Source organism: Antedon mediterranea, chromosome 3, assembly GCF_964355755.1.
Source record: "Antedon mediterranea chromosome 3, ecAntMedi1.1, whole genome shotgun sequence".
Classification (NCBI taxonomy): Eukaryota; Metazoa; Echinodermata; class Crinoidea; order Comatulida; family Antedonidae; genus Antedon; species Antedon mediterranea.
In genome coordinates this window covers 3,784,514-3,806,456 of record NC_092672.1, presented here as the reverse complement: position 1 = coordinate 3,806,456, position 21,943 = coordinate 3,784,514, and the positions used below count along the sequence as shown (strand labels likewise).

The following is a 21,943-nucleotide window of genomic DNA, read 5'->3' as shown; positions in this document are numbered from 1 at the left end:
GGACCAAAATGAACCTGACATATAGATACCTATATTTTACGAGTTTTTATGTTAGTATACTGCTGGTTATCAATCAGGTATGTGTACTAAATACGTGCATTAAGTACGGCACAGAGGACATCAATTTACACTTACGATGGGTATATACTGTAGGCTTAATTTATGATGGCTAGCTTCAAGTATGCGATTTGTTTAAAAAAAATGTTAACATTAAAAATGTGTCTATCTAAAGATTGTATTGAACAAAAACTTGAATCTTGAGGATTCTTTTTAATATGGAAATTGGCATTTTTTAAATAATTTCCATTCAATATCTAAATAAATAATATAGACAAGAATATTTCTTACAAAAAACGCTGCTCGCTTATTGTTATTGCTAAGGTCAAATCTGGGGGTCACTTCATCACGCCTAGATACTTCAAGTATCCTATTACAAACAAAAACTTCAATGGACTGTTTTGATAATAATTCAATTATAGTAATATCATGGGACTCATAAATACCAGAAATGCTTTGGGATTTGTCTTTAGACTCTTTTCCCAGTTGTTTCTTTGGATTCAACAGGTGGTACCTATAAATTATAGTCGAGTTTCCATTTTAACAAAAATGTCAAAGTGTAGTACTATAACTGCTGCTTGATTTCATCTAATAAATGAGTCATCTCGTGTGACGTAGCGGGCTAGAGCAGCAGCGTAAAAAAAAGCAAAGTAAACAGTTTGAATAAGAAATTACAAATATAGAAATAAGATACACAGTAATAAAACTACCATATTTAAGCATATCACTACCATATTTGGGCATATCACTACCATATTTGGGCATATCACTACCATATTTGGGCATATCACTACCATATTTAAGCATATCACTACCATATTTAGACACTTCACTTTTTTTTGTCAAAATAGTTTGATAGAGTAGACAGAGCTTAAATTCAATAATTTCATCAAATCCATGGTGACACTTGAAAATTAAGACGTCTCAGAAGAGTGCTACAAATTAATATTTCTTCTTAATTGTAAAGTTCAAAGACTACTAATATTAATAATTCAATAAATATAATTGAGACTCGGCTCATTTAATTATCCTCATTGACTTGATTACTTGAATACAAAGACCCTTCAAGATATAAATTCATAAGGGCTCGTGGCGTAGTGTGTTGAACGTTGGATTACTGATCGTGAGATCGTGGTTCAAATCCAACACTCGTTGATTGCTTGTATCTTTAGACACTTTACTTACATTTGCCTCTCTCCACCCAGGTGTATAAAATAGGAACCCGGTTAGATCAAGACACAACTTTGCGCTGATTACTAGCTGCATTATGGGAGTATGTCATGCGTGTTTGATCCAACAAATGTGTAAAGGCGCTATATAAATGTGGTATTATTAAATTTTGTAGATCTTAAAAAATAATTTTTCATTAAACCTAGTTGAGTACTAAGCTGGTTTACCTCCACAATTTGTGAGCAACCGAAAATAATAAAAATATTCCCAGAAATTTTATTCACCAGCTTCTATGAACATTTTTTGTAGAAATTGAAAAAAATCTAATTTAGAATTTAGAATAGAATACAATATTTTTTTACTTGGCAACAAACTTTTGAAATGCTTATGTTCAACTTTCAAATTTAATAAGAAATTCCAAATATAGAACTAAGATACACAGTAATAAATGTTTTACTATTTTACTATTGATTTTATTATATTAAAAATATAGAAAGATAATGCAATTGAAGGTAACATCATTTTTTAAAGGAGGTTTTACAAGAATTAAAAATTATAAATGAAAAAATGAATATAGTGAGAATATAAGTAATAAATAAGTGTATTAGTTAGACACTGGTAGTGTACGAACCATATTTTATTTATATATTGTATGCATAAAATATAAATATAAACATATCAGGCAAAGAACATTTCTAAACCGCCCGGTGATATACTGAAATTTAATTAATTAATTTGAAACGATAAAGATGAGGAAATCTGTGAGAATGAGAAAAAGTCGCCCCAACCGAGACTCGAACTCGGACCGCCTGCTTGATATGCAGATGTCCTAACCATTAGACCACTGGGGCTTTCATGGTATTGTTCAAACTAGATTGGATAGCGACTCTTTAACATTCTATTTTCATTTTTGTAAATGTTGTTGCTTAACCTTACCTTGATGTTAAGGTGAATTTTTAGAAATTCTGAATTTGAATTTATATGAACAAAATAAACAAACTTTGAAATGCTTATTTAAGACATTTAAAAAGCCTCTGGTTGTCCTGCTTATGTTCAACTTTCAAATTTAATTTGTAAGCATTAAAACAATTTGTCACGTTTCCTTACTTTTCTTGTAAATTCAATTGTGACGATGAAAAATAAAACGAGGGTTGTAAACTTGAAAATGTGCCGTTCAAGTACCTACTTGCTGTCTATACTATGTAAACTGTCATACAATTTTAGATTCAATCAAATTTACAAATGCGAAACGCGATTTTATAACATTTCATGAGATATTGCTGCATTATTATAATAAAAACATTATGTTATTCATTTTATGTGATTTAAGCAAAATAATTTCAACTAGTGTTTACATATCCAATGGATGGGCGCCATCTAATTTTTCACTTCAGTCCTTGACTGTCGTTTTGTAATATATTTTTATATACCGAATAAATAAAAAAAAAAAAAAAAAAAATAATTAACAAATTCATGACCTTCGGGGACTGATGAATGAGCACAATCTGGTGTCAGCTTGACAGGAAAAGACCCTTATGGGAAGAAGAAAGCATGTGATAGCAATGTCATCATCATCTTAAATGCTAATCGTCGTTAGACATTGAGCATCTCACTTGTGTTCGCCACTCTGTACGTTTTTGAGCAAACATGTGATAGGTCCGCATGTGAAAAGTTCTGTTTCCTTTTTCATGTTGTATTGGTCTTCTTCCTGTTGGGCTTTTGGTCTTTCTCTGAACTTGTATATTAAGCGCATTATCGAATCCATTGTGACGGCAATAGCAAAGAAATTTGTCTAAAAAACATTTTAATTTCCCTTCTAACATAGCTGAATGGAAAAAGGTTAAGCATAAAATTGCTCGCTTTTAATTCGAAAATAACAATTTTTGTTACTTCATTTGTGGGTGTGTATGCCACCATATTTGTAATAAACACCAAAAGGTAAGGTATTGTACTAATAGGTTAAGTCTACAGTAATCCATTAAAGATTTTGATGACTTTACATCTAGCAACTTTTTGGCAAGACAATATCATTATCAAGCAAATGCCAAATTATATTAGTTGTACAAAACAAACCCGCAGCTAGTGGAATATGTTAACATGGATAAAACTTGATGATGATTTAAACTTAATCAATACAAAACTATATCATACGCAAATAATAAGTGACATGATGCTAGGTGTCCTAGAGCAAGTTGCGTTTCAGAGAATGTTGTCCCGGAGCATGTTTTCATGGTAGATGTAACAGGGAAAAATTTCATTTTAAAATCAAACTGATTTTTTAGTCGAGAAACATAGTTTTGTATTGTATTTTTTGCTACACAATTTTAGAAATGTGTAGCAATAAGGTTGTTTTGTATAGCTTTTTGCTATGCTACACTGTCGAAATTATTCCCTGTGTAATGGTAGTTTCTCGATAACCTGCTTGATATTTCAAAATTTTAAACTACAGCATCGATTAATTTAATGGTGAAAAATAAGCGTTCACTGAATTGCCCACACGTATAGACATACTCAATCAATGACATTTTCACCTAAGGGTTAATAGACGATAGTGCAGTCAGCTTATAAAGCATGATTAAATCAGTATCTAAGCTGATGGTTAAACAAGTATCAGTAACCTCCGAGTTGCAATGGAATCTTTAAAGAGAACTGTATTTCAGTATACAAATAATGAATGTTTATGAGATGACAGAATGAAAATATTGACTATGGCGGAGCAAAGTTAAAAAGGACAGTCAGGGCTTTCAACCTATGAACAAATATTGTAACTTGTATTCAATCTGTTGCTTCCATCCATCAATCAATGCCAAAGGCTAGACAGCTTAAAAAGGCAGCGTTTGGATGTTGGCAACAGAATAACCAGCCCAACATTGCACAAAATTCTAAAAAGGTTTTCAAAAAGCTGACCATGCAATAGAACCATTAAATATAACTTTTATGGTGCAATAGACCTAATTCTAAACAGCACATGATACAATTAAACCAATCAAATGGCAAAGATAACTGTGTGTGTGTGTGTTACAATAGTTTTCCAAGGATTCAATCATCCGATTACATGTAACTTCTATACATTGAACCCCTCCTTTTCAGGGGACACTTCCACATGAAACGGGCAAGGAAAATACTCGGACAATTCCTGTTCATAAGAAAAGACGCGCGACAATTTTTTTAATCCCAAAGGTGTCCCCTGAATAGGGCTTCTACATTATCTTTTTATCACCAAAAAAACATGATAATAATGGAAATTGAAACTTTGTGATAAGATACACTACTAAATTTAGTACGCTACAATCCATTATCAAAGGCTTCTATCAAAACTTGACCAAATGGAAAATTGATTAACATTATTAGTATTATCGTATTAAATGCAACACATATGAATCCAGGACCTCGTTTGAAAATCAACACTTGACCAAATTTCATTAAATAGATGTTACAACAAATATAAACTGACACTTTTACGTAAAACTTTATTATAACACACAGATGTAAGTAATAAAGAGCTAGACCTGTTTCTACTGACAATAAAATGCTTCGTAAAATTATATAGTATTGAGAAAAATTTAATTCCCTTAGATGATATCAAATATATTACACCTCTAAGCGGGCAAAATCTGTATATTAATATTATACAGATATTTCCTGATTAGGTTAAATATAAGATTTGACATTCCTGAGGGAGTAATATTTTGCTCGAGCAAATATATATTTTCTGAAGGTGAGGGAAATATATTCTCAGTAATCATGTGATGCAGTTTCAACCAATCACATTCCATTATTACATACAGTAGGCTTATGTAATACAATTGGATAATCAGTAATGGAATCAGTCTTGATAAACTAATCTGTTAGTCAATGTTTTGAGATTCTTAGAGGCGTATTTAATCTTCTGAATCCATGGATAAATATAGAGAAATACTAAGACAATCGTAAAGATATAAGCCTAAGATTACACTTTTAAGAAAGTTTAAATCCATTTGCTACTTGTTGTGTTATATATAAACCAAGTCAATGTCACTTTATCCAGTTTGATTTTAAAAAATCTTTAGAAATTTTGACTTTCTCAATTTGTTCTAAGCTATTGGTTCTCACATACAGTGCTCATTGGTACACCATTCAATATTTCTTATAAAAAAACGCTGCTCGACTTTTTGACATAAAAAGATTTAATTATTGTTCTATTTTCATTAAATGATGCTTTATTGATTTTATTGATTTTCTGTTTAATAATTAAAAAAATAAAGGTTTATTATACATTTTTTATCACCTAATGTGCTGATCTGATGGGTAGGGGTGCACTGCGGCTGCCGTTGGAGGGCCTAATCCAAATTCAGTTTCTAGGTAAACACGATTCTATTGACATTTACAAAGTTGTAAATCTTCAGTAGACATTGTTTTGTTTCCAAAGGCTTAATTTGTTGTACTAAATGCTCTTTTATTGCTATGAACAACAAGTAGGACTATTAATGGTAATGCAAACCTGGCAAGATACATTTCAAATTTAAGGACAAATGGAATATACACACTCTCATCAATCACCATAAATTTAAAAGATAAAACTATTTCCGTAAGATGTAAATGGTAATAAATTCAAACCGTTTACAATCTTGATTTCATTCTTATCCTTCTTCCATTAAAGAATCCACAGACTATAATAACTAATGAATGACACAGGCTCACAATAACTTTGTGATTCCGTTATTAACAACATTTTACCCGATTAATCTTAGCGTACCAGAGAAAAAAAAAACCATTATAAATCATAGGTGCAAGTAGTGTGCATAATTTGCGCAAACGTTCAGATAGTAGTTGCTATTTGCAAGGTAATGGAATGAATCGCTTGTTTTGTTCATATATCATTGAATGACATCAATCATCTTGTAGAAAGAAATTCCTACAAGGTCAGAATGTATGTTGCTCTTTATAGTGAATGTTCACAACTTTTAAAACTAAAAGTCTTTAAAGTGGGCCAGAGCAAACATGGTTATCAAGTACTATGAAATGTCCATAAATTACTATGGAAGTACTGATGAATTTCCTGAATTACCGTATATTTCGGTGTATAAGTCGCACTTTGACCCGCAAATTTGACCTCTAAATTAAGGGTGCGTCTTATACACCGAACATAAATGTCTCACCACACAGATTGTACACAGGCCTAGGCTATCGTCACCTCGTTTGCTAGGCCTGAGTAGGCTAGAAAAGAAAAAACCTAAATAAAGGACGCCGTTGTAGATATAACAAAATATATTATTACAAAAATTTAAAAAAAAATTGTTTTGATGAAATATAAGGTGCGTCTTATACATCGACGATATAAAAAATACCGATATTTTACTCTCAGTTATGGGGTGCGTCTTATACACAGGTGCGACTTATACACCGAAATATACGGTAATACTAATACAGAAATGCAGCCTAGCTATGGACATAGGGAAATGGAGATAACTATATGCAAACAATAAGTCTTTATTGAGTCTCTTTCTACTTGAAAAATATATTTATTGAGTAGAAAAAAAAACATTTTAAAACTGTTCTTGCCAGCAAAAAAAACCTCACAAAAACGGATCAAAGACTTTAGTAATTGATGTTGGTCTCAATTGCCAAGAACATCTTTCCATGGAGGAATAACATTCACACATTCTCCAGTTCTGAAGGTAATAATAACGTCATTTCATTATGAATGCTACCCGACAACACCGGTTTTAATGTAATCTGAAACGTGATCTTTGTTTATAAACTACAAACCGCTTTCGAAGAAAATCATTCGTTTGGGATTTTTCAATAAATACAGGTACTTTAGAGTTTTAATTTAGGTAAACTACATTCTTTGTCAAATTTCTTTTGCAATCTTAAATCCCTTGAGATTTCTTTTAATCTATCTATTACAGTTTGTGATCTAGATATTTTTTCAAAAAACATTTTGAATGTCACCATTGGCAGTATCACATTCCCAGTGGAAAGTATAAATGAAACATTGTCAGCAATATCACAATTCAATATAATATTTTGTTTCATCTAATAAAGGAAGTAATAAAATTAAATACTGGAAAGCAGTAACCTTATGAGTTTGAGAGAGAGAAAAAATCCATAAAAAAAAAGTTTTTCATTCTGTTGTGAGGTTTTTAAAAATTTAAATATGCGGATTTAGGGAAACATCCTAAACCTTCCAAAACTAGTCCCTTTAAATAAGTGGATTTGGAAAAAACTTAAGATAAAGTAATACTAAACTTATGAAACTCTGGAGTAACTCTGGAGTTTTAAGAGATAAAGTAATCATAAACTTATGAAATTCTGGAGTTTTAGGAGATAAAGTAATACTAATGAAACTCTGGAGTTTTAGGAGATAAAGTAATACTAATGAAACTCTGGAGTTTTAAGAGATAAAGTAATCCTAAACTTATGAAACTCTGGAGTAACTCTGGAGTTTTAAGAGATAAAGTAATCCTAAACTTATGAAACTCTGGAGTTTTAATAGATAAAGTAATCCTAAACTTATGAAACTCTGGAGTATTAAGAGATAAAGTAATCATAAACTTATGAAATTCTGGAGTTTTAGGAGATAAAGTAATACTAATGAAACTCTGGAGTTTTAAGAGATAAAGTAATCCTAAACTTATGAAACTCTGGAGTAACTCTGGAGTTTTAAGAGATAAAGTAATCCTAAACTTATGAAACTCTGGAGTAACTCTGGAGTTTTAAGAGATAAAGTAATCCTAAACTTATGAAACTCTGCAGTTTTAATAGATAAAGTAATCCTAAACTTATGAAACTCTGGAGTAACTCTGGAGTTTTAAGAGATAAAGTAATCATAAACTTATGAAATTCTGGAGTTTTAGGAGATAAAGTAATACTAATGAAACTCTGGAGTTTTAAGAGATAAATTAATCCTAAACTTATGAAACTCTGGAGTAACTCTGGAGTTTTAAGAGATAAAGTAATCCTAAACTTATGAAACTCTGGAGTTTTAATATATAAAGTAATCCTAAACTTATGAAACTCTGGAGTAACTCTGGAGTTTTAAGAGATAAAGTAATCCTAAACTTATGAAACTCTAGAGTAACTCTGGAGTTTTAAGAGATAAAGTAATCCTAAACTTATGAAACTCTGGAGTTTTAGGAGATAAAGTAATACTAAACTTATGAAATTCTGGAGTTTTAAGAAATAAGGTAATCCTAACGGTTGAAATTCTGGAGTTTTAAAATATTTGGTAAAGTAATAATACTGTAGGTAGGTTAAAGCAAGTAATAGAACACTTGAACAGAAAGAAAAAGTTTCATAAAGTATTAAAGATGGAAACAAATGAATAAACACAAAAGCATTGCAAGCCGCAGTAATCTAAAGTTATGAGGAATTCCTGGAAAATTCTCAACAAATACCTGGAGATTCAGAAGAGTAGCAAGGTTAATGGAAACAAATCAACAATATACGCACACAGGGATTCTGATTTCAGCAATATATTCTGCACATTAGACAATGACAGAATTTGGACAATAAACCATTGAAATAACATTTCTACAAGATTTAGTAATCAACATTTCTCACTGTACTATTGTTAAGGAGTAAAAATGGAGACAACAGAAAGCTCACCAAGCTCACAATTTATAATTATATTAAGAATACTATTTCGCAGTTATAAATCGCCTAACTAAATTTCTTTTATTATGTATGATTACCATTTTTTTTCCTACACAGATGTTATGAATCTGTAGTGTAATGAGCAATTGTATACAAAGAAAACAATTTTCTCAGTTAAATATTTTAATGAATGTTTTCATGTTCTATACCAAAACATCAAAAAATAAAATACCAATCTGCACCAACGCTGATGTAGGTTGGATTGTGGAAGTACGTTAACTGTTCAGACTATTACAACTGTCATGAATTCTGTTCTATTAATCAACATTACCTAAAACTACATTAAAATCATTTTCTCACTCCAAAAGACTTTATGTAAAATATCATCATATATAAATAAAAATACTAATAATGAAATGATTGAAAATCAATAAAAAATATCAATCAATGAAAATGAGTGTCAAACATGAATGCACAGTATGAATAAATACATGATTTAAAGAAGGTTAATCCATAAAGTTAATACAAATATTGATTTATATAATGGTATTAATTTATAGCAGTATCTCTTTACACAACAGATGCCACTTCATGCAAACAAAAAAATATATATAAAATGTTATTTGTGTTGTGCATAATTTCATTTCTGTTGACATTCATTTTCAAAGCTTGGTTGGACTATGGAATAGTCTCACAAAAACAATCAACAATTCACTATCAGTGGCAAATATTAACAAACACTTAAAAAGTAATGTTCTTCGGATGATGTGTTCTTGTAAAGTGCTTTGGTCTTTATAAAGGTACTACAGAAATGTTAATATTTGTATTCTCTTTGAATAAATGTCTATGTGCATACAGTATTCAAGTCCTCATTTTTTATATTAGGAGATTAATGTTGAAAAATCATTGAATAAAATGGAATAGATAAAAAGTTATAGAAATATGTTCTATATTAGTTAATAGATGTAATAAAGAAAATTAAAATATTCAATAAAAATCTACAAAAGGAAGTTTACACTATTCCAATTAGTAACCAATGATAAAGAAAAAAATCCCAAAAGTGACTAAGGTACAAAATGGAAATTTAAAAATATAAATAAACATAAAACAAATAAAAAAAACAAATTAGTTTCTAATAAAGATTTATAATGGCTCCTTCAAGAAATGAAATATATAATATATACAAAAATAATGATGTAATTCATTACAACTGTCAGCTGTCTCGGCGATAACACAATTATAAATGTTAAAATAATTTTCTTGACAGGTGTATATTTCACTTCTTGTAAGATACATTATATTTCGTTGACTAAAACAAATTAATGTTATAAAATATGACATTAGCAGGCTTACATGATCTTTAAAAAAAAATTTCCAATATTATGACAAACCCTTAAAATATGCAACTAAAAACTCTCTACCTGCAAAAGGTCACATTGTGCTAGAGGGCTTGCTGTAAAAGGAAATAAAAAATGGAAATTTTAGCAAAAGAATAATTTTTCCAACAAAGGAAATGATGCAGTTCAGTTATAGTTTAAAAAAAAAATAAAACAGTTTATGTAGTAATTTGTATTACTTTGGTAACAATAGAAGTTGTTAAAAAACGTTGACTAAAGCACTATCAAACTAGTTTGACAAAAACAAATGTGTCCAAATATGGTAGTGATATGCCCAAATATAGTAGTGATATGACATAAGGTACTGTCCATATATGGGCTTATCACATTTTTTTTATCACATAAAGTTTGATAGTGTAGACAGAGCTTTACAAAGTTTCCAGTTTCATTTGCATGGCAAAGTTTTTGATGGGACAGTACTTTACATTTCGATAAGAAAAGTACTTAGAAAGAAGTAGTGAGGAATATTGTAAGTATGGTCATTCATCAGAAACAATTGAAAACTAAATGGGTTAATTGTTACAGTATGTTATCTAATAATATATAAGAATATTATTAAAAATTTAAGATTTTTTATTTTCCAGTTTGTATGGCATATGGGATATATAGCTTTTGGATGTATGTTCATTCATCAGCAACATTGTTATGTTTTCTTTATGTAAGAGTATTATTAAAAATTCAAGATTTTTGTTTTCCAGTTTGTATGGCATTGACATATGGCATAGTTTGTCCCAATGAGGAGTATCCAGAGATATTTAGCTGTGGAAGAAAAGGGAGATGTGTTGCAGAGTGCAACAACAAAAAGCTTGAAAACTGGCATTGTTTTGATGGCAAAGAATATCGTTAGCATTCAACAAAAAATATGGAGGTTACTTTCAAATGATAAATATGGATTTACTTCCAGCTGAGTATTATCATCAATTTAATGCTGATTAATGGTATGACCAACAGCGAGTATTGCATTTAAGTACAGGTCGGTTTAAGACACAAAAGCAAACAAATTAATAAATTTGATGATGATTGAAAAGCAAGAGCTAAAATATAAAAATCGAAGGTAGCCAGCATTGAAGCAGATGTGGTATTTATGAAGTGAATCAAGATGCATTACCAACAATCATACTGTAAATAATAAGATAAAATATCTCATATTTTACACTATTGTAACCTAAAGAGAATCGTGTTAAGATTTACAACCTAAGTATATGTAAATGTAAATGGGGAAATAACCTGTGACTTGCAGCCTACTGGGCTGAATTGCGCACAGGACGTGGACGACACATACCACAACTTTCTTCTCCCCTAAAGGGTCCCTCTTGTCAGTGCTGCCACCAAGACGGCGCCCGTTTGTCTGTCCACAACGACAGGGGTTGAATGCATTTCATATACAGAATTATGATTTATATTGTTAAAAAATATATATTAAATTAATTCAAAAAAATATTACTGCAAAAAGCTGTCGTCAAAAAGCATTTTTTAAGTAATTGTTTTTATATGTTATTAAGTAATTGAACTTTTTAATGTACATTTACAATTGGCTGCGAGGTAGGGATTTGAATAAATAAATAAATATAAAATAGAAAAACCGCAAGACAGAAATGGTAATGTTTTAAAAAAAATATTATTCCTTCCCCAGGGTAAAAAAAATGAAATGAATATGAATTTTAATATGAACTGTAAAAAGTATATAATGCACTTTATAAACAAGGACATATATACATGGCTGCAGTCACATGCGCAAATTTGAGTTAGTGTTTACTGACCGATCAACAAGTTTGCACTTAACTAAAAAGAGAATTGAGTCAAATCACACCAAATTAAAAGTACAACTTTAAAAACAAAACAACGGAGAATGCCTATCCACTTCATACATTAACATGGAATTCATGTGTAGGAGAGATCAACTTATAATATAATATAACTTGCAAAATGATTAGTGTGAAATCCCTGATTCTATCTACTGTAACATGCATTCACACTGAATTGTTTTGCAATGTGAAACATCCGATTCTCTGTGCTGTATCTTTACATATGGCATTATATGTCAAGTACCGTAGGTCTATCATAGGAAAATTCTTGAATACAGAGTAACATACTGTATGTATTACAATCACATGTTGTGCCTGAAGTACGTAAAGGTTAGGCTTAAAGAATGGTACAGGCATCACATGTGTTTTCAGTTGCGAATCAATGAAGAATACCTGCCTTTACGTTAACATTGAATTCATGTGTATTACAGATGAACTTATAATACAGTGTATTACATACTGTACTGTATGTATTACAATCACATGCTATGCCTCAAGTATGTAAAGGTTAGGCTTATGGCATGGTACAGGCATCACATGTGATACATTATGTGATAATGTATCGAAGTGATAATGTATTTTGAAGAGAATGTTTCAGACTACCAAGAATTGGTTGCGAATTAGGTCCGCTGTCTAATTTATCAACACAGATATTCAGATATAAAGTATAACATAAATGGAAAAAGCAATATATAGAACGTCAGGTTAACTTAGTAACAAATTTCAAAAGAATTAATTTTGCATAGAGATCCATCAAAAGTGATAATCAATTAATGCCCAATAAGTTAAACAATAATCTGACTGGAATATTCTACTTTAAATTCACAATAAAATATAAGCGTGCATTTTTTATTACATAAATCAAAAGAAATTATAAAGATTTTCGTTCTAGAAGAATAGCATATCATTTATGCTGTCTTTGATAAAAATATTTTTTTAAATTCTAATCAAACGACATCATGATAAATAAAAAAAATAAAATCGTTGTATTGTCATGATATTATTGCTCTTACTAATCATGACGTCATTTGATTGGACGTGTGAAAATATTATTTTTATCAAAGGAAGCATAGAAGGTTATTCTATAGTTCTAGAATGAAAAGTTTTTATATTTCTTTTGTTTTATGTATGAAAAATGCACATTTGTCTATTTATCGTCGATCGTTATCGTCCTAGTGTAAATGGGCCTTAACAAATTAACAGGGAAAAAAAACAACCAGTAAAAAATTGTTGCCAAAATGAAGTATTGCTGTCACAAATGTAGATTTCTGTTATCAAAAGTCAATGACAGTGCAGCAAAAGTCAATGACAGTTGCAGAAAAAGTCAATGACAGTTGCAGCAAAAGTCAATGACAGTTGCAGCAAAAGTCAATGACAGTTGCAGCAAAAGTCAATGACAGTTGCAGCATTAATACGATGTTTATTATTACTATGACATTGCTTTCAACATCTCCATTTAAGTTTCAAGTTCCTAGCCACCTTTTCAACATCATCATTAATAATAAACTTATCCACGTGCCAATACTTTTGACCGTAAATAACAAGGTGATAAATGATTCTGAAAATATTAGTATAAAGGTTTATCCGGATCTTTGTATAGTATTCAAATAATTTTTTCTTTTGGATGATCCAAAGAAAAAATGATTTGAATAGATTCCTAAAATAATAGTTGAGAGCTTTTAATCTGTAATCTTGGTGAAGTGACATTGGATTCACGTGTGGAAAACAGGCTTAGCCCATGGTAAGATTTTTACCAAAGTAAATCAAGTGTTTTTATTATTCTACAGCATTATTTAATATGGTTTATTCAATTTTCTGTATGTTTCATAGAACTAAATATTAAAACAGAGCATGACACATATTCTTAAAAGAACATCATTTATTTAAATTTTTTTAAACCACCTACACAGATACATTTTTACTGGTAAGTACCAATTTAAAAGTCAAAATGGAAAGTGTTACTTAATGAATGACAAACCGCTAACATTAATGACCTGAAATGGATAAAATAGATCATTCACTTTTCTTGTTCATAAATTTGGTAAAAGTCAAAATAAATTCACTTTATTACTTGATCAAATATGTAAGCATAGATTTGGATAAAAATTAATAAAATTAATGCAGACATCTTCCATATCATAGATTTTTAAATAAAATCAAACATCAATATTCATGCCTAACACCTACATTTTTGTTCCAATGATGAAAATTAAAAGTGCTGGAGTTGCTGCTGGGCTAAATGTCGGATTCTCAGTCTACATGTCAGTATTTTTCACGCTGCTGCTCTAGCCCGCTACGTCACACGAGATGACTCATTCATTAGATGAAATCAAGCAGCTTTATAGTACTACACTTTGACATTTTTGTTAAAATGGAAACTCCACTATAATTTATTGGTACCACCTGTTGAATCCAAAAACGGCTGAGAAAAGAGTCTAACGACAAATCCCAAAGCATTCTGGTATTTATGAGTCCCATGATATAATTCGCTGTCAGATACACGAGATGACTCATTCATTAGATGAAATCAAGCAGCTTTATAGTACTACACTTTGACATTTTTGTTAAAATGGAAACTCCACTATAATTTATTGGTACCACCTGTTGAATCCAAAAACGGCTGAGAAAAGAGTCTAACGACAAATCCCAAAGCATTCTGGTATTTATGAGTCCCATGATATAATTCGCTGTCAGATACACGAGATGACTCATTCATTAGATGAAATCAAGCAGCTTTATAGTACTATACTTTGACATTTTTGTTAAAATGGAAACTCCACTATAATTTATTGGTACCACCTGTTGAATCCAAAAACGGCTGAGAAAAGAGTCTAACGACAAATCCCAAAGCATTCTGGTATTTATGAGTCCCATGATATAATTCGCTGTCAGTGTCAGATACACGAGATGACTCATTCATTAGATGAAATCAAGCAGCTTTATAGTACTACACTTTGACATTTTTGTTAAAATGGAAACTCCACTATAATTTATTGGTACCACCTGTTGAATCCAAAAACGGCTGAGAAAAGAGTCTAACGACAAATCCCAAAGCATTCTGGTATTTATGAGTCCCATGATATAATTCGCTGTCAGATAATCATTGAATTATTATCAAAACAGTCCATTGAAGTTTTTGTTTGTAATAGGATACTTGAAGTATCTAGGCGTGATGTAGTGACCCCCAGACTTGACCTTAGCAATAACAATAAGCGAGCAGCGTTTTTTGTAAGAAATATTCTTGTTTAGTATAAATTATAGGAAATTAAATTCCATAATACATGTAAGATAGGCTATTGGTTAAAAGTTGTAATTTATGTGTGTAATAAATACATGGAAAACACATGTGATGCTTTATTACAGAATTTTTATATGATAGTGACAAAATTTAAATACAGTACCAAGAATTGAAAAATAATTTATTCTTAGAAAATTTGTGCCTTTGATCATTTTTTTGGAATTGTCGCAATGTAAATGTTTATTTTTACTGAAAGCGCATGCTGAAAGAGCACATGTTCAACAGACCTTCAATTTGCAGGTCATTCACTTGTGAAGTTTACAGCTCATCTCGCCAAAAAAGCTATAATATAAAATAAGAGATTTGAGTAAGACTCTAAGCCTGGAATCATGCAAAACTCATCATTTTCATCTCAATTAGATAAAATTTGAATTTTCTCTCTATAATTTCATTTAGATTATTCTGAATGGTTTTTTCGATAAAGTGGATTTGTTAATGTGTAGCGACAAAGTGACAATTACAAAAAAGGGCAAATTAAGAAGTTAAAGATAATTTCAAATATAAAATGTGCGAACTAAAATACAAGACATAATTTACGTTGACGAGTACAGCTGCAAACTTAAAACTAAATTACCTAAAATTAGCAAATAAGATTGTGTTTGTATCCGGCCATTAGAGAAGCTTTAAGCCTGGTTATCTGTACACAAAGACATACATGCATGATCAATTTATAAATAATTCACGATTTGCCACTTGTGTTTTTAGAATCAAATTTTCGTTTCTAGTGACACCACTACCTAAGCTAATGCACGAAACGTTGGTAAGTTCAACGTTAATTTGTCCTTCACTAGAAACGCAAATTTGATTCTAAAAATATTTTTGGGAAGGAGATGAATTTATTATGAATTTTGCCACTTTACTTTGTGTCTAAACTTATAGTGAGAACTAAAGCTATAACAAGCTCTATTGGTTGAACTATCTCTGAAACCATCACCACCCACCATTTTAAGTTTATTATTTGATAGGGTGTGGGTTCAATTCTATTCTAGCTATGAACAATTAAAGATCTATTGCCCCCCCCCAAAAAACATGAAAAATGAAGATTATTTAAATCAGAATGGAATATGTTATTTGTAGTTTTAATAAAGTTAATCACTTCCGTAGAAAAAAAAAACAAAAAAAAATTATGTTTTCACAATTTAAAATGACAAAATAAATGGTTAAATTCATTCAACCAAAAACCCATTGGCTGGCAGCCAATTTGACAATTTTTTTGCTTTAAAGTACAGTTTTTTCAGGTAAATACATTTTTTTTCGATCCAATTTGTGGTCAAAGTGGATAACTATTATGTTACATTAAAATGGCATATTAAAAAAAATGGTTACAAATTATTTTTTTCAGGGGGACAATACATCTTTAAGCTACGTTTATGAACGTTTTGAAAACATCGAATCTGTGGTTTAACTTTATTAGGCATATACAACAATAAAATTTCAGTGATTAAAACACCTCACAACTGATATATTCCTGTTGTAATCTTGTCGGAAGAAGCTATTTCTATTGCTTTCCTAACATTTTGTCAGTTGTACAGTAACTCTAATTCATGGTTGATGGATTAGTTCATTTTTATAGAGCGGTTCTCTAGAAACTTTTAACTTTTTCTATCAAAGCTCTTCTTCTGGAGAGCACAGGCTATTGTTGGCTTATCCAGGTAAACTTGGTACGAAATATACCACCTGTGTGCGTGTGTTCACACAACTGTATTGACAAAAATCTATGTTGTTTTTTATAGTTTTCAACACAATATAACTAAATATCAATAACTACAATAAATTCTTTTTTTAAAAATAGAATTTAATATAGTTTAATTAATAATACAGTTCAATTATTAAGTTCTTATTTATGTCATATCAAAGGGCAGACAAACCTTTTAGGTAATATGAACTTATTCAGTAACCTTATGTCTGGCCTTTTGGCGGAAACAAATATATTATTGATAACGACTGATTTAATAATGATTTTTAGTCTAAACAAAGGTAGACGCACTTTGAATCTTAATCATAGAATGTTTTAGGTCAATTATGCATACACTTTGCATCTTCTTTTTTTTCGAATCATTTGTATTCCTTTTTGTTGTGTTTTTATATATTTAGGCAAATTGCAAAGGATAACCATAAGCGAATTCATTCACTATCCTTTAAAAAGGGGCAATTCCGTTCACAAGATATACACAAGATGCTCTACATAAACAAAGTCTTATTTCAAGTCTGTGGGAGTGGAGTTGAAATTTGTCATTAGAAAAAATCCTAACGTATGACAGGACTCGAACCTAGGACTCTTGGATTGGTAGCCAAGCATACCACCAAGTCACAACTCCAATGAATGTTTACTCAACGCGATGCAATTTTGGTCAAGGAAGTTGCGATTCACCTTCATATTTGCTTGTTTTCTATACATGATATCTCAAACATATTCGATTAAAATAAAGGACTATTTTAAAATTCTACTTTCATACAATGTGGAGCTTTCAATTCAACAAACGACCACCAACAGGTTATGTCATTTCATTATTCACAATCGGGGGGGGGGGGGGAGGGGGAAGTTGGGACAGGTTTCCTCAATCCCCATCTTAAGACAGTTTAGGTGGTTTCTAGTTCCAGGCAATGACCAACGACACACCGCTTGACATGACCTAGTTAGGTGGTCGTTCGTCGCAAATCGAAAGCTTTCTAGTAACACATTGTTGAATTACCTTGTTTTAGTCCATCATGCGATATTTATCAACTTCTTTCAAGCTGTTAAAACCAAATTGCATACTGTGAATTACTCGATAATAATACATAAATTAAGCCTATCACAGTACATATTTTTCATGCACGATTTTTTTTGTGGAAAATACAAATGTAGTAGAATCAATTCTACATATGATCCACTTTTATTATATCAATAATATTAAATTGAATAATTGAATTAAATTAAATACATTGAAACTATAAATAATTATTCAGAACTTTCTATGTCTTGACCCTTCCCTTGGAACTATAATGAAAATTATAAAATGTTAGGATTTTTTAGTTTTTAATTTTAGTCTGACCATGATCTGTCACTATAGCTGTACTGTAGGTTTTGAAAGATGGATGTGCAATTTCATTATTGTAATAATTTAAAAATTAATGTATTAGTTTCAAGTATGTGCTTTATCATGTTTCATGTTATGAGACGTGATGGATAATGGTAATAAATGTACCATTACATACACAGCAAATATGAAATATAGCGCTATTACTACCAATGTTGGTAATCAATTCAGATAAACATTTTAAGTATCACCTGAATGTGGTATTTCATGAGAGTTAAACTATAATATTCATTAACAAGTTTGCCTTTAGCCTACTCTCTTTTTTTGTGACATAAAGTACACACCCATAGCAAGATCCAAAAGGGAGTCCAGAATTTGGTAAATTACGATAAGATAAGACATTAAGTTAAGTTCAGCACTTAATTTCACCATTTTTAGGCTCTAAGCTTCCCCTATTTTAAAATCCTAGACTGCCACTAAAACTTTATATTTTTTTTTTTTTTTTTTTTTTTGTGCAATTATGTGTGTGTACATAATATATTATATTGTATATCTATTTATTATTTTACTAATAATTGTCAATCTTCAAGAAGAATTTCTGTTGTTATTTTATGATGATGATGCCTGGACAAATAAAGCATTTTCAGTATTCAGTATTCAGTAGTTTGACAAAAAAAGGTATGATGTGACCAAATATGGTAGTGATATGCCCAAATATATTAGTGATATGATATCATCATGTCCATATATGGGTACATTTTGTTGTAACATAAAGTTTGATAGTGTAGACAGAGCATTATACGAATTTGATTAAAAAATTATTAGCATGAGCATTAGCAGTTTACTTTGTTATTCAAACTCTTGTTATTGGTCAACTGATTTGCGTTGCGCCGACGTCACTGCATTGCGTCCAAGCGGGATTTAAGCTTAACTGGTTCTTAAGTTTAGCTCCTACTAGGACGCAATGCAAAGATGTACATACAACGCAACTAAATTGACCAATAACAAGCAATTGATCATCCAAACTTTTGCTTATGATTGGTAATAGGTTTTTGCGTTGCATCAATTAAGACTCAAGCTTTTACTATATTCCTTGAAATGCCATTCCGAAATTGTTTATTGTTTCTAGTGAATGTCTGCATCATGATTTATGTTGATCTTAGGCACGTTACATGTTGTTGAAGATCCAGCTCTCCAGGGGTACCCTTAACATAGCAATGAGTGTATTAGTTTAAGCATGTTTTTAAAAATATGTGAGAACAAACATAAGGCCTACAGTATGCCATCCTAGCTCATAGACTGATCAGATAAAAGCCGTTAATATTGCTATAATCACTGAAAAAGCACCGATAAATTAACGAGAGAATAAAGTTTTGACTTCAAGTCGACACTTCTTTGATAAATGTAGTTAGAATGCTTCTTTATACATCTTCACTATCAAACTTTGTGATAAAAAAAATGTGATGTGCCTATATATGGACATGATGATGTCATATCACTACCATATGTGGGCATATCACTACCATATGTGGGCACATCACACTTTTTGTTTGTCAAAATAGTTTGATAGTGTGGACACAGCTTTAGTATATGGTCAAAGATTGTGAACTAATAAAAACCTCAATTATTGCAGAAATATGAAGCCAAAAAACATTTTACTAAACTTTATAATTTATTGTTAGTTATGATTGATGAAGTGTTGTGAGAAAAAATCTTGAAATCAGACATTATCCAAATAAATCTTATAAACCTAGTAAATCAAGGAAAGAGAAATTATAAATACATTTAAATTAAACCATAATTCTCATTAATCAAGGATTCTTTTCGAATAGTGTAAACAAGTTCTTTTTTTATTACATGCTCAATGCATGTACGTCTTTAAATCCCATCCAAAGGACGAGGCAATGAGAAAAAGTATCATGGCACAACAGTGTATGGTATGCTCGAAGATTATGATATAGCAGACAGGGCCTAAAAATGGCCAAATGAAGCACTGAATTCAACATACAGTCAAACCCGTAGCCAGGATTTTTAAGGAGGAGTTCTTTTTTCCACAAAAAGTGACAAGTGCAAGCCTTAAGCAACTGAAGAAAAGATAGATTTAGGCCTACATAAGTAGATGAAAGCTAGCTAGAGATTTGGCCATAACATTGTCTTAAGTTTAAGGCCTATTTTCTAGCATTTTTGCTCTTCGTATCTAGTTTGAAATGGGCACTACAGGAAAAACAGGCTTGACAGTAATGTCCTATCTTTTGCATTGACAAATTGTTTGGATCTCACATAAGTCTCGAACCCATGCCGCAATATCTCTACTATTACGCCACACTGCTTTCTCAAACTAAGACATTCATCAATTCTCTACCATCTTACAGATCACACTTTCAAGTCACAGAGAGGTCAAAAGATACTCTCTGTAGGACTAGTCTAAGTAGAGTTGAAAGAACTGGAACAATTTAAGGAAAACAATTCATAAAGGATATTATGCAGATTGATTGAATGATCACAGACTTATTTCGATAGATTGCTTTTCAACACTCTGCTCAAGAGATTAAGTCAACATTATATAATTAATTACAAGATAAAATTGATTAAACGTGTTGACATCTTTAGGAAGACCAGAATTTGATGAATTCCTGAATTCCTTCTGGCTATGTAAATCATATACTTGAAATATAGTTTGTTACTGAACTGTTTAAAAAATGAACAACATGCAAAAGTGAATAATGATATAAATAGTTGTGTTAATGTTTTAGTGCAGACAGAAAAGATTTTAACTGTGAGGACCAAGGGTTTTTTAAAATCTAAAAGGTAAAACTACAGCTATCTTTATATATCAACATTTCTTTGTAGATAAATATTTTAAAATAAAAAACAAATCTCTATTTTAGCCAAATAAAACTACTGTAATTTAAAACAGCCTTTACTAAAATACTACGTATCACTGAGAGGAAGAGACTGCTGGTACTCCATCTTGCAACAACATATACTTTGGAAAAACTGTAATTAGAACAATAGTATAACTCTTTTTTTTTAAAGATTTGCTAGCGATTAGCGCACACAACTAATGTTAAGCTAGGAGGAAAAACAGTATGTTTATCTGGAACTATATATGACTGAATAAGACTATCATGATATGAATTGGTCCATAGGGATCGCCAATACATGATTAAATGTCCCAATTTCTAGTGATTTTAGATTAATACGTTTTCTCGAACACTTTTGATGGTTATTGTACAAAAATTTGCATAAGCACATAGAGACTTAAATCAGTGAAACTAATATACATTTTGTTCGACTAATACTTGATGTTTAAATTATATTTCAATGTCATAAATTATGACCTCACTAGGTAATTATCTTGGTCTTATTCGTTGGCCGCTTTTTAGTTTTTAAAGCTTCTTTATAATGTTATGTATATTCTTCCTCTCTGCCTCCCCTTGCTCTTTTCTACTGTTTTTCTATAATATTTACTTTATTTTTTCTTAATTAAGAAAAGAAGACCAATAATGGTAAGATAGTCATAAATGACAACCAAACAAAATGGCAACAACAAAAAAGAAAATAGCATGACTTGGCAGGTACGGTAGACAAAAATATAATTTGATGAGCCAGATCAAA

At 30.7% G+C, this 21,943-nt stretch overlaps 1 protein-coding gene and 1 non-coding gene across 4 annotated transcripts in view; both read right to left on the bottom strand.

The window, feature by feature from the left end:
* Positions 1–21,943, bottom strand: part of LOC140044572 (protein phosphatase Slingshot homolog 1-like) — a 71,926-nt gene that overhangs the window by 13,155 nt on the left and 36,828 nt on the right. The window contains exon 16 of one of the 3 annotated variants that reach the window (XM_072089141.1): positions 10,227–10,258. The exons of 1 other annotated variant lie outside the window; for it this stretch is intronic. In XM_072089141.1, the coding sequence (XP_071945242.1) occupies positions 10,227–10,258 (32 nt within the window). Of the gene's footprint in view, positions 1–10,036; positions 10,259–21,943 lie in introns of those variants that run through there. One more of the 3 variants, XM_072089140.1, reaches the window with a different exon arrangement.
* Positions 2,007–2,078, bottom strand: Trnad-auc (transfer RNA aspartic acid (anticodon AUC)). The gene has a single exon. It is a non-coding gene; the product is annotated as a tRNA-Asp (tRNA).